At 50.5% G+C, this 14,455-nt stretch overlaps 1 protein-coding gene across 1 annotated transcript; it reads left to right on the top strand.

Moving 5' to 3' along the window:
• The first annotated feature begins 2,662 nt into the window (after positions 1-2,662).
• Positions 2,663-11,221, top strand: LOC310828929 (uncharacterized protein). Its single transcript, XM_083707008.1, has 3 exons — positions 2,663-2,922; positions 5,762-5,819; positions 10,262-11,221. Exons 1-3 carry the CDS (start codon positions 2,797-2,799, stop codon positions 11,104-11,106), a joined length of 1,029 nt encoding a protein of 342 aa, XP_083563134.1. The 5' UTR covers positions 2,663-2,796; the 3' UTR covers positions 11,107-11,221.
• Positions 11,222-14,455: the final 3,234 nt, after the last annotated feature.

The following is a 14,455-nucleotide window of genomic DNA, read 5'->3' as shown; positions in this document are numbered from 1 at the left end:
CCTTGGCTTCCAGAGGGGACAGCCACCTCGGAGTTTTGTTTTCCAATAAGTCTTTGTATTTTGTCCAGACATTAAATACTGCTTTCCTGACAATATGGTTCTTAAAGGCCTTATTGATCTTAACTTTGTCATACCATAAGTATGCATGCCAGCCAAAAGCATTGTTAAAACCTTCCAAATCCAACACATCAGTGTCTTCAAGAAGTAGCCAGTCTTTTAGCCAGCAGAAAGCTGCGGCTTCATAGTACAGTTTTAAGTCTGGCAGGGCGAAGCCCCCTCTTTCTTTCGCATCAGTTAATATCTTATACTTAATTCTGGGCTTTTTGCCCTGCCAGACAAATTTAGAAATATCTCTCTGCCACTTCCGGAAACACTCCGTCTTGTCCACAATTTGCAATGTTTGAAACAAGAACAACATCTTTGGCAATACATTCATCTTAATAGCAGCAATTCGGCCTAACAAAGAAAGCTTCAATTTTGATGCTGACCTTTAAAGCCCTAAATGGCCTCGGTCCAGTATATCTGAAGAAGCGTCTCCTCCCCCATCGTTCTGCCCGGACACTGAGGTCCAGCTCCGAGGGCCTTCTGGCGGTTCCCTCACTGCGAGAGGCCAAGTTACAGGGAACCAGGCAGAGGGCCTTCTCGGTAGTGGCGCCCGCCCTGTGGAATGCCCTCCCATCAGATGTCAAAGCGATAAACAACTACCTGACATTCAGAAGACATCTGAAGGCAGCACTGTTCAGGGAAGTTTTTAATATGTGACATTTTAGTGTATTTTTCATCTCTGTTGGAAGCCGCCCAGAGTGGCTGGGGAAGCCCAGCCAGATGGGCGGGGTACAAATAATAAATTATTATTATTATTATTATTATTATTATTATTATTATTATTATTATGCAAGCTGCACCCCCCAGTCGTTCTCAGACTCCTTATTGGGTGAGCAACGCAGCCAAGCAACACAGTGGGAGCCTCCCTCCTCCCTGGCCGGCAGGGAGGGAGGGAGGGAGAGGAGCTGCTTCCTTTGAAACCCAGGAAATTTAAGGGACATCATCAATAAGGGACAGCAGCGGGACATGGCGCTGGGATAAGGGACTGTCCCGCCAAATAAGGGACTGTTGACAGCTATGGTCATGTGGCCAGCATGACTAAGCTGCTTCTGGTGAACCAGAGCAGCTCATGGAAATGCCGTTTGCCTTCCCGCCGGAGCGGTACCTATTTATCTACTTGCACTTTGACGTGCTTTTGAATGCTAGGTGGGCAGGAGCAGGGACCGAGCAACGGGAGCTCACCCCATCGCGGGGATTCGAACCGCCGACCTTCCGATCGGCAAATCCTAGGCTTGTGGTTTAACCCACAGCGCCACCCGCGTCCCTACTGTACAAATTATTGTTGCTAAAATTATTCAGGAATCAGCAGAAGCTGCCAAGAAATCGAGACACAGAGCGGCAATCGCACTGTCCCGTTCTTGAAAGAAGTCATCATCCATCGAGGCTCATTCAGTCCCAAAACTGTGCCTGAGCCCAGATTCAACCCACATTCGAACCCAGGTCCTCATGGGAGGGAGCAGAGCCAGAGGGAGGGAAAGGAGGAAGTGGTGCCTAGTGGGTAGAGCAGGATGGGCTGGAGGCATCCGATCAGGTGGCCAGTTTGTGTTCTGTGAAACAGGCAAAAATCTCATGGGTTAAAAAGCAGGAAGGAGCCCAGACACAGATAAGGGTTATTCCATAGCTTGCTGGTGCCATCTGGTGGCAAAGGTGGTGTATTTCGGGCCAGCACGAGAATTACCACCATCTGAGTCCGAAAACCACAATAGCCACTTAGCCTAGGGCTTGCCAATCCTCGCGACGGGGTGAGCTCCCATTGCTCGGTCCCTGCTCCTGCCAACCTAGCAGTTCGAAAGCACCTCAAAGTGCAAGTAGATCAATAGGTACCACTCCGGCGGGAAGGTAAACAGCGTTTCCGTGCGCTGCTCTGGTTCACCAGAAGCGGTTTAGTCATGGCATAAGGGAGCAGCCATACAGCTTCCGGGTCACATGGCATATGGGCGTATTAGCGCTAGTTTTCTTGGTGTTAGGTACCACCTGTGGGTGAGTTTTAGAGTGAGTTCTTTTCTTACTTATGAACATCTAACATATAACTAAGACCTCAAAGGAGACTCTTGAGAGTCCCATGGACTGCAAGAAGATCCAACCTCTCCATTCTGAAGGAAATCAGCCCTGAGTGCTCACTGGAAGGACGGATCCTGAAGCTGAGGCTCCAAGACTTTGGCCACCCCATGAGAAGAGAAGACTCCCTGGAAAAGACCCTGATGTTGGGAGAGATGGAGGGCCCAAAGAGAAGGGAACAACGGAGGACGAGATGGTGGGACAGTGTTCTCGAAGCTACCAGCATGAGTCTGACCAAACTGCGGGAGGCACTGGAAGACAGGAGGGCCTGGCGTGTCCTGGTCCAGGGGGTCACAAAGAGGCGGACACGACTAAACAACTCAACAACAACAACAAAGACCTCAAAATTCCTATCACACTTGCATCCCTCCTCCAGGGCCTCCCTCCATGTCCCCTATAGAGAGACCACCTCCCCACAGAGGCCCATTTGCCTCTTGCCCCCCCTCCCGCCACGTCACAATCCCCCTCCCGGCTGCCAGGGCAACTGCATCACAAACCCCCTTTCCCCTCAGCCTCCCCGGCCGGCCATTAGTTCCTGCCGGCTGGACAGCTGCCCTCCCTGTGCCCCTGGGTGTGGAGGCCGGTGGGGATGTGGGGCTCAGCCAGCCAGCTGCTGGCCCAGTCGCCTCTCCCATGGGGGAGTCCAGCTTCCACTGCCATCCGTCCCCCGAGGGATGCTGCCTGGAGCTCCACGAAACCATCGCCATCCTGGTCGCATTGATCGTCCTGGTCCATCTGGCACTGAAGTTGGCTGCAGCGGTGAGGGGGCCCTTGGTGTGAATTTGCGGGGAGGGAGGGCCTGGATCAGGCCCCTGAAGCGCTGGCAGGCAAGGGGACTGGAGGTCTTTGTGGAGCCACAATTCCGGTGGCGCTGGGATGCTCTGCCTCTGAGAGTCAGCACTCTTCCCTACAAATCGGAAGAACCTGCAGGATGAGGCCCGTCGAGGCCAGCATCCTGTTCCATGCCCTCCCGCATTTATCTGATGAAAATAGGGGCGCCCTATTCCATTACAAAAAGGGACATGGGTAGTGCTGTGGGTTAAACCACAGAGCCTGGGACTTGCCGATCAGAAGGTCGGCGGTTCGAATCCCCGCGATGACGGGGTGAGCTCCCGTTGCTCAGTCCCTGCTCCTGCCAACCTAGCAGTTCGAAAGAACGTCAAAGTGCAAGTAGATCAATAGGTACCGCTCTGGCGGGAAGGTAAACGGCGTTTCCGTGCGCTGCTCTGGTTCTCCAGAAGCGGCTTAGTCCTGCTGGCCACATGACCCGGAAGCTGGACGCCGGCTCCCTCGGCCAGTAAAGCGAGATGAGCGCCGCAACCCCAGAGTCGGCCAGGACTGGACCTAATGGTCAGGGGTCCCTTTACCTTTTATTCCATTATTATTATTATTATTACAGTCATACCTCATGTTACGTTTGCTTCAGGTTGAGTGTTTTCAGAAAGGGTTATTTCCAGGTTTTGCCGCTTGCGCATGTGCAGATGCTCAAAATGACGCCATGCGCATGCGCAGAAGTGGCGAATCGCAAGCTGCGCACGCACAGATGTGGGTTGCGTTCTGCTCATGTTGTGAACGGGCCTCCAGAACGGATCCCCTTCACAACCAGAGGTACCACTGTATTATTATTATTATCCCAGCCATCTGACAGCCATCTGGGCGGCTTCCTACATATATAAAAGCATAATAAAACGTTTAAAAACTTACAGGGCTGCCTTCATACGTCTTCTAAAAGGTTGTACAGTCGTACCTCGGAAGTCGAGCAGAATCACTATTCTTTATCAAGTTTGTCACGTTTCGTATATTTCTCCTTACAAAACCTCTACTAGCGTAACTTGTTGGTTACAATTGCTTCTCAAATAGTTCGTATACTTCTGCCAATCTTCTGTAAATCTCTGTTCCCGCAGGTTTCAAATCCATTTTTGTCCAATTCTGCATAGTCTGTTAATTCCGTTTTTGTTTCACGACAAGTGATTTCTTATGAATTTCTAAAGTTTTCCCATTGAGCCAGTACATAGATGCATTGATCAGTGAATTGCTCCATTTGGAGTCTTCTGGTCTTTGCCTCGTAATGTTGTCTTTGCCTCCAGTGGTGGAGCTAACTAGCATTGGGGCAGTGCGATCTGCCCACAGCTGTCAACCGTCCTTTATTTGGCGGGAAAGTCCCTTATCCCAACCCCGTGTCCCGCTGCTGTCCCTTATTGATGATGTCCCTTAAATTTCCCGGGTTTCAAAGGAAGCAGCTCCTCTCCCTCCCTCCCTGCCGGCCAGGGAGGAGGAAGGCTCCAACTGTGTTGCTTGGCTGCGCGGTCCGCCCCCCTCTGGCCTCCTCTCACCAGCCTCGGCCCCCGGGAACCCCTTCCCGCTGGGACTGGAGGGAGCCTCAGGCCCTTCCGCCGCCATCCTCCTCGCGGCCGCTGAACTGAGCGTCTCTGCCTGGGGCCTCCCCTCTGCCCGTCACCACCGCTCCCACTAGGCCGTACTGCGGCTGTGCCACTAAAGGACCTGAATGAGATGGGCAGCCTGGCATGGTCTATGAATTGATGAGGAGCCTTGAGAGGAGAGCGAGGGCAACCATAGAGAAAGCAGTTCAGAGAGAGGAGGAAGAGGAGGCGGCAGAGGCGTGGGCAGGTGTTCCAAGGGCTACAAGGGAAGGACGGCAAACGCTTCTCCCATAGATTTGTAGTGGCAGACTAGCATACATGGTCTGATCTGTGGGTTTACTTTGGGTGCTATTCCCCCCCCCCTTCCTCCCGCCCCACCTGATGGAATTGAGAGCTGCAGATGGAGCACGAGAGAAAAGATACAGAACTGCAGCAGCATCTTCATAGCTTGGACTTAGTTTTGCGCAAAAAGTGGTTGCTGCTTGTAGTTATTTAATTGCAGTGTTTCATCGGCTGGTGTCTTGAGCAGCCACCTCTGGAAACGAAGGGCTAAAAACCGGCGCTGCTCTCCAAAATTATCTGGTCCCTTTTAACTGGTTGACTAAAATCCCTTCTTTTAGCTGCTGGTCCCTTATTTTCAAGGCTGCTGGTCCCTTATTTTCAAATCTGTAAGTTGACAGCTATGGATCCGCCCAGGGGGGGTTTTGTCACCCCACTCTGGGATGGCACCCGGGTCAAACCGCCCCAACCACACACCCCTTCGTACGCCCCTGCTCTCACCCCCTTCCAATTCCCCCGTAACATAACAAAACATTCATAAAATAAATATTGGCTGTGGCCCCCACAGTTGGAGGCGCAATGCTTCTGAACACTGGAGGAGGGAGAGTTGTGTTCGAATCCTGCTTTCGGGTTTCCTCCCCAGGCCACTTTGAGACCAGGACGCTGGACTAGAAGGCATCCCTTTTGGCCTGATCCTGCCCTGCTTAGATGCTCCAAACCCGGGCAGTGTTTGAAAAGAACAGGCAGCTGCTGCTGGAAAACAGCCTTGAAGAGCCTCTGCCAGTCAGAACTGGCAGTATGGGGCTACATAGACCCGGCGGCTGGATTCAGGAGATGGCAGCAGCCAGGCCAGGCCAGAAGCCTCAGCTGAGTCCCAGGGGCCACCAGCCGTCTGACGTGGCCCCCTATAATCCTCCACCTTCCTCTTCTCCCTCCAGGCCTGCTATTATTTCTGCTGCCTGCTTGGGACATTGATTGGAACGATCTGCGCAAAGGGTGAGTTTATGCCTTTATGGGGACGTTTTATTCTCATTTATGAATATTATAAGAAAAGAAATCTGCTCAGAGATGCATTTTAAATTAAAGGACACATTCTACTCATGTAAGAACACGCTGATTCCCGGACTGTCCGTGGGCCGGATTGAGAAGGCAATTGGGCCAGATCTGGCCCCCGGGCCTTAGGTTGCCTACCCATGGGATAGAGTCACCAGCAAATTCAAATTATAATTTACCGTGTTTTGATGTGTATAAGACACCCCCATATATACGACACACACTATTTTGGGGGACTCCAAATTAAGAAAACACCCCCTCAGCACTACCCATGTATAAGACGAGCCCCAATTTTAAACCTAATTTTTTGGTTAAAAAAAAACCCTAGTCTTATTAAGAAAAAACATAGTCTTTGGTAAAAAAACAACAACTTAGTTTTGTTATAAGAAAAAAAACACCCTGCTCCTTTTCCCTTATGGGGTCTCCAAGAGCCCGTATAGAGTCCTTAAGTGGGTTCCCTATCGGTAGGAGAAAATAACAGAGGCCAACCAGAGAATATTGAGAAGCAAAACGGCTAGTAAGCCTGATCTTTATTAAACTGTTGCAACAGGGTCCCCACTCACCCCACGCAGGGAGTGAGAAGAACAATGGTGCACAAGCCCTTATATAGACTCTTGAAATAGCCCACCCTGTAGCCCAAAACATCATGCATGCATCACAGGAGGAGGCGGTCTACAGCAGAAATCCTGTCTGCCAGGGTACCTGATAATGGTCCCTGATTGCTTTACCTGGGCAGCCTGGCCATTCTTTTGTGACAGTTAATACTTTAGTTCCTGAGTCCAGCTCACAGGCTCACCCTATTCCTACACATCACATCCTTAAGACAGGATTTGCAAGCAAAAAGACAATGGGAAGGTTTTCCCCATTTTCCTCCCTTACTGCAGAGGAATATTTGAGGTCATTGAGAGAGTCAAAATGGCTTCAGGATTGCGCTCCAGGTGGCACTGTGGTATAAACCACAGAGCCTAGGACTTGCCAGTCAGAAGGTCGGCGGTGCGAATCCCCGCAATGACAGGGTGAGCTCCCGCTGCTCAGTCCCTGCTCCTGCCAACCTAGCAGTTCGAAAGCAAAGTGCAAGTAGATCAATAGGTACCGCTCTGGTGGGAAGGTAAACGGCGTTTCCTTGCGCTGCTCTGGTTTGCCAGAAGCGGCTCAGTCATGCTGGCCACATAACCCAGAAGCTGTACACCAGCTCCCTCGGCCAGTAAAGCGAGATGAGCGCCGCAACCCCAGAGTCAGCCACGACTGGACCTAATGGTCGGGGCTCCCTTTACCTTTACCTTTACTATCTCAGACACGTGGTTTATATACTTATGTATGTGTTTGCCTTGTACATTTGTGAACATTCAATTTATATTTGAGACCTTAGAATTCTTACAACATTAAATTTGTACACCAAACTTAGATTCATAGAATCATAGAATCCTAGAGTTGGAAGAGACCCCAAGGGCCATTGAGTCCAACCCCCTGCCAAGCAGGAAACACCATCAGAGCACTCCTGACATATGGTTGTCAAGCCTCTGCTTAAAGACCTCCAAAGAAGGAGACTCCACCACACTCCTGGGCAGCAAATTCCACTGTCAAACAGCTCTTACTGTCAGGAAGTTCTTCCTAACGTTTAGGTGGAATCTTCTTTCTTGTAGTTTGGATCCATTGCTCCGTGTCCGCTTCTCTGGAGCAGCAGAAAACAACCTTTCTCCCCCTTCTATGTGACATCCTTTTATATATTTGAACATGGCTATCATATCACCCCTTAACCTCCTCTTCTCCAGGCTAAACATGCCCAGCTCCCTTAGCCGTTCCTCATAAGGCATCGTTTCCAGGCCTTTGACCATTTGGGTTGCCCTCCTCTGGACACGTTCCAGTTGGTCAGTGTCCTTCTTGAACTGTGGTGCCCAGAACTGGACACAGTACTCCAGGTGAGGTCTGACCAGAGCAGAATACAGTGGCACTAAACTTCATCCGTCAGGGCGGTTCACAACACAAAACTGCGATATCAAAACCACGAAATAATAAAAATACGAACAGAAACAAACCAATAATTTCCCCCCCCCAAAAAAAACCCCACACACACATGTAAAAGGGCATGGAATGTCAGCTGGTCTGAGAGGAAAGTTTTTGCCTGGTGCCTAAAAATGTATAATGAAGGCATCAGGTGAGTCTCCGCTGTGAAAGCATCCCACATGCTCTGTGTGAGACTCAAACCCACAACCCTGAATTTTAGAGTCTCTTGTTCTACTGACTGAGCCTTATCCCAGGCATGTAGATGTTGAATAGCAATGGGGATAAGATTAAACCCTGAGGAACCGCATACTTTCTTTCCGCAAACCTTTTGTTTGCTGCATTGGAACCCAATGGTCCTTTGGTTGCCGTTTTGAAAGATTATATTCACGAGCCGTAATATTACTGAAAAGTTTCCGCACTTGTCAGAAATTGATCTTTAAGTACACTCTGGAACTCCCCGCCACTTGACCTTAGTCAGGAACCATCACTGTACTCCTTTTAGCTGAAAAACATTTTTGATCAGGCCAGTCTACGCAGACACCAAGAGGCTAAAAGTCCTCAATTTATTTATTTTAGCTACCGTTGATTCTGGGATGCGGGTGGCGCTGTGGGTTAAACCACAGAGCCTAGGACTTGCTGATCATAAGGTCGGTGGTTCGAATCCCTGGTGCGCTCCTGTTGCTCAGTCCCAGCTCCTGCCAACCTAGCAGTTCAAAAGCACCTCAAAGTGCAAGTAGATAAATAGGTACCGCTCCGGCGGGAAGGTAAATGGCGTTTCCGTGCGCTGCTCTGGTTTGCCAGAAGCGGCTTAGTCATGCTGGCCACATGACCTGAAAGCTGTACGCCGGCTCCCTCGGCCAGTAAAGCGAGATGAGCGCCGCAACCCCAGAGTCGGCCACGACTGGACCTAATGGTTACCTTGACTTTACCATTGATTCTAATCGTCTTTTGGATATCAGTTTTCTAACCGGTAATGTTAACGGTTTGCTCTGAGTTTTCGTAAAACACTTCAACCATATGTCAGGAGTGCTCTGATGGGGTTTCCTGCTTGGCAGGGGGTTGGACTCGATGGCCCTTGGGGTCTCTTCCAACTCTATGATTCTATGATTCTATGAGGTTTGTCCATTCTTCACAACAAAACGGTATGTTAATTTGACTGAAGTAAAATACAGTTTGAAGAAGGGAGGCTGGGGCCGGTTCAGATAAAAAACAACAGCAAAACATCAGGAATGAAACTGATCATAAAGTACAGCTACTCGCAATGGAAATACATTGCTACATTCATAGAATCTTAAGAGTCAGAATGGGTTCCCAAGCGGTCATCTAGTCCAACCCCTTAAGTGAGGAATCACAGATGAAGAATCGCTAGGAAGATAGCCAGAGGCGGTTTAAGAGCAACAAATTTTGGCTGTACTGGGCACCCACCTGCAGGGGGCGCCACAACCGTGATGTAGATCGGAGGTCGAAGGGCGGGCGGTGCAAAATTTTAGTGTTGCACGGTTGCTGCTGAAATTTGAGAGCCCAAAGTCCGCCACTGAGATGGGCACCCCACCTCTGTTTAAAAACCTGCAATGATGGACAGTTCAGCTTGTGAGGTCATAGACCCAAAGGTTTGAGGAATTGGAAGGGACCCACGGGGTCATCCAGACCAACTCACTTTAATCCAGTCCAGCCCCCTTTAACACACGAATCGCAGCTACAGAATCCCTGGCAGGCAATTGGCTACCCTCTGCTCAAAAAGCTGCAGTGAAGGAGAGTCAAAACACCCCTGATTTAAATACAGTGGAACCTTGGTTCTCGAACTTAAGTCCGTTTGACTTCCGAAATGTTCGAAAACCAAGGTGCGGCCTTTGATTGGTGCAGGCGCCCCGGAAACAATAGCCGACAGCCGCATCGGACGTCCGGCTTCCGAAAGACATTCGGAAACCAGAGCACTGACTTCCGGGTTTCGCCATTCAGGAGCCGATTTGTTTCGTCAACTAAGCTGTTTGAGAAGCAAGGATCCACTGTATATGACAGGGGTCAGCAAACTTTTTCAGCCGTGGGCCGGTCCACTGTCCCTCAGACCTTGTGAGGGGCCGGACTATATTTTTTTGGGGGAAATATGAACGAATTCCTATGCCCCACAAATAACCCAGAGATGCAATTTAGATAAAAAGCACACATTCCACTCATGTAAAAACACGCTGGTTCCCGGACCGTCCGCAGGCCAGATTTAGAAGGCGATTGGGCCGGATTCGGCCCCCGGGCCTTAGTTTGCCTACCCATAGTATATGATAAACAAGCCCATTGACACAGCAAGTTGTTCGCCATTATTCAAATGCAACATTTTAAGAGAGTTCAATCTTTGCCGCTGCGGCCCCTTCGCTTTCTCTTCCCAGAACCCGAGACGTCAAAAATGTGCGCCACCCCCAAGACGAGGAGAACCCAATCCCGGCGGCTGGCGGCGCAGTGGTCTGACCAGACCCTCCCTCGCCGACGCCGCCGAGAAAGCTCTTCGCCGCACCGCCGCTGCCTCCACTGCACCCTGGAGCCGCTGAAGGTCACCATGAACTTGCAGAACGAACCTTTTCCCTGCAGAGAGCACCAGCGCCTTGGCCGGCGTCCCTGCCCTGATTACCTGCCGTGCCACGCCCTGCGGTGCTGCACCTGCGACTGCGACCCCCGGCAGCGCCCACGCACGTCCTCAGCGCCCTCCCCGGTCACCCGGTGCCGGGACGTTGCCTGCGGCTCCTCCGACCCCATGCTGGCCTCGGGCAGCAGCAACGATCACCGGAACAGCATGGCGGTAAACCCCGATTACTTCTCAAGGTTGCCGGCGAACGATAACCAGTACCGCTCCACGCCGGAGGCCGAATACCCCGGGACAACGGGGCGCAGGCCTACCAAAGTCTACATCTACCCGGTGCACCCCCAAACGCCGCCGGCGAGCCGGTCAGGCAGCCCGGAGAGAAGCTACCGGCGGCGAGGGACCATTGTGACCACGCCGGAAGAGCAGCCGGTCGAGTACGAGCCTCGGGAATCCTCCCGGCGAAAATCACGCGCCGAACCGGAGCAGCTGCTCAACAGCCCGCTGTCGCCACCGGCAGCGCCCCGGTTCCACAGCATCGGCGGCGGCCCTTTGCCAGGGACAGCACCGCCAGAGACTCCCAGCGCCAAACCGCGGTATTCCTGGCCTGAGCCTGCCGCTGTCTCGGACTGGGTGTATCGCCCAGTGAAACAGTAGCATGGGCCCCATCCGAAATGGGAACCCGCAAAAGAGGAGGACGAGGACCTGGCCGCCCCGGCCTGAGTCACCTTTGGGTTGGGAAAGGAAATAAAAGGCAAAACCATCGACCGCACGTCTGTTCTGCGAAAGCGTTGTGTGTTGCGCAGCAATTCTGGTTTGCGTTTAGGCCTGGTTTGCATTTAGGTGCCCTGACAGGAGCAAGGCAGCAATGAATCACGTGAAATTAGCTCTTAATTTGAAGAAACAGGATGTGGCTAGGGGTGCCAGGCCTAATGAGTACAGTGGTACCTCGGGTTACATACGCTTCAGGTTACACACTCCGCTAACCCAGAAATAGTACCTCAGGTTAAGAACTTTGCTTCAGGATGAGAACACAAATCGGGCAGCAGCGGTGCGGCAGCAGCAGGAGGCCCCATTAGCTAAAGTGGTGCTTCAGGTTAAGAACAGTTTCAGGTTAAGAACAGACCTCCAGAATGAATTATCCCTTATGGGGTATTCCAGAGCCCATATAGAGTTCTTAGGTAGGTTCTCCATCGGTAGGAGAAGATAACAGAGGCCAACCAGAGAATATTGAGAAGCAAAGCAGCTAGTAAGCCTGATCTTTATTAATGCTGTTGCAACAGGGTGCTCCCCTTACACGCAGGAAAGGGGGAGGAACCCAGAACAAAGGTGTGCCTGCCTGTATATAGACATTTTAAATTGCCCACCCTGGAGCTCAAGACCACCCCTCCATACATCACAGAAGGGGTGTAACCCAAGACCAGCCCCACAAACATCATACCTACATCACAGAAAAGACGGTCTACAACAGAAATCCGAGTGCCTTGTTTTTACCCTGTCTGCCAGGTTATCTGATAATGCCTTACCTGACTGCCTTTCCTGCTAGTCTGGCCATTCCTTTGAGATGGTGATTACCCAATTCTTGAGACAATGGGAAGGTTTCCTCACCCCCCTCCCTCCTTGCAGAGAAAACATTTGGTCAGTTTGGGAGTCAAAATGGTTTCAGGGCGCTCTTCCTCTGCTGCTCCAGACATGTGGTCCACATATATATATATATATATAAGACCTTAAATTTTTTATTACAATATATTTATGTATGTGTGTTTTCCTTGTGCAATGATCGACATTTGTTCGATTTTTGAGACCTTAAGATTCCTATAACACGGGAGAGGGTATATATCTCAGTACAGTGGTACCTCGGGTTACATATGCTTCAGGTTACAGACTCCGCTAACCCAGAAATAGTACCTCGAGTTAAGAACTTTGCTTTAGGATGAGAGCAGAAATCGCGTGGCGGCAGCAGCAGGAGGCCCCATTAGCTAAAGTGGTGCTTCAGGTTAAGAACAGTTTCAGGTTAAGAACGGACCTCCGGAATGGATCAAGTACTTAACCCGAGGTACCACTGTATGTGGGTTTTGAGTGGGGAAAGGTTTAAAGTACAGTGATATCGTATTTTTCGCTCTATAACACACACCCAACCATAACACGCACATAGTTTTTAGAGGAGGAAAACAAGAAAAAAATATTCTAAACAAAATAGTGGATGTATGATTTTTGTGGTTCATGCTGCGGCCACAGACATGTGATCTGACAGTGAGTTTGGAGTAGCCCAATGCAAAAATCCTGAGGATCCACGTGGATCCATGCTTTGTAACCACGTTTTTGCACCACTGCAACCCCAGGCAACAGTGGGTGCGTGATTTTTTTGGTGCAAGATGTAGCCATGGACATGCTATGTGATCTGACGGTGAATTTGGGGTGACCCAGTGCAAAATTCCTGAGGATCCATGTGGATCCGTGCTTTGTAACCACGTTTTAAGTGGGGAGGGAAGGAAAAGCACTCAAGGGATAAGGAGCACACGTGGGGTGTGTGGAGAAGGATGCTGCTAATAATGAAGAAGAGGGGTTTAAGGGGAGAAGGCTCCTCTCCTCTCCCACTTTGCTCCTTTAAAGCAAGCAGGCTCTCTGTCCCTCTCTCCTCCCCACTCAGCGGCTCTTCTCCTGCTTTGCTGCTTCTAAGCGAGCCACGGAGGAGGGAAGGAAGGGGATCCATGGATCCTCACGACTGCAGCAGATCCCCCCGCCATCCGTAGGCATTCGCTCCATAACACGCACAGACATTTCCCCTTACTTTCTAGGAGGAAAAAAGTGAGCGTTATGGTGCAAAAAATACGGTACATTGGTTTTTGAAAGTCTTTGTTGACAAACGTTTCGGTTTTCAAACACCGTATACCTGGAAGTAAATATTTCCAGTTTTGAACGTGCCTCGGAAATCGAACGGTTTCCGCTGAGCGTATATGTTATTTTTCTCAATTTTCTCCATTAAATATGCAGACCGCTGTTTACGCCTTGGTTTCTGAACGTTTCGGAACTCAAACGGTCTTCTGGAACAGATTATGTTTGAAAACCAAGGTACTACTGTAGTACTGCTGTAGTTACAAGGCAGTTTTCAGGCTTCAGGCAGCCAAGTAACCTCACCTGGGAATGCAGGTATTTGCATCCATGTTGTTGTTTAGTCGTTTAGTGGTGTCCGCCTCTTCGTGACCCCCTGGACCAGAGCACGCCAGGCCCTCCTGTCTTCCACTGCCTCCCGCAGTTTGGTCAAACTCATGCTGGTAGCTTCGAGAACACTGTCCCACCATCTCATCCTCCGTCGTCCCCTTCTCCTTGTGCCCTCCATCTTTCCCAACATCAGGGTCTTTTCCAGGGAGTCTTCTCTTCTCAGGAGGTGGCCAAAATCTTGGAGCCTCAGCCTCACGATCTGCCCTTCCAGTGAGCACTCAGGGCTGATTTCCTTCAGAATGGAGAGGTTGGATCTTCTTGCAGTCCATGGGACTCTCCAGAATCTCCTCCAGCACCAGAATTCAAAAGCATCCATTCTTTGGCGATCAGCCTTCTTGATGGTCCAGCTCTCACTTCCATACATTACTACTGGGGAAACCTCACCTGGGAAAGTAGGTATTTGCATCCATAGAATCACAGAATTGCAGTGTTGGAAAGGACCTCAAGGGCCAGGCAGGCATTTTGGAAACCCACATTAAAAACTACAACTGCAGCTGGATGGGACCAAGAGACAAAAAATAGACGTCTCAGGGCTGTTAGGACTGCACTGAATTAGCCCTGGATGTAGAAAATAGAGCCAAGACTTCGCTTCTCCCCCAGGAAAAGGTCTCGTTTTAGACAAACCTTCCCAAGGTGCCTTGGAGGACCTTTTGAGAGCTCTTTAAAAAGAAAAAAGGTGGGGAAAAAGACTACGTTTCCCAGCATGCTTTGGGACACGCCTGGAAGCGGGAGCGAGTGGGGAGAAACTACATTTCCCAGGATGCTTAGGAGCTGAGCTTCCCTG

Source organism: Podarcis gaigeae, assembly GCF_964106915.1.
Source record: "Podarcis gaigeae genome assembly, chromosome: 13".
Classification (NCBI taxonomy): domain Eukaryota; kingdom Metazoa; phylum Chordata; class Lepidosauria; order Squamata; family Lacertidae; genus Podarcis; species Podarcis gaigeae.
Note: the sequence above shows the minus strand (reverse complement) of the source record. Positions and strands in the feature narration are given on the sequence as shown.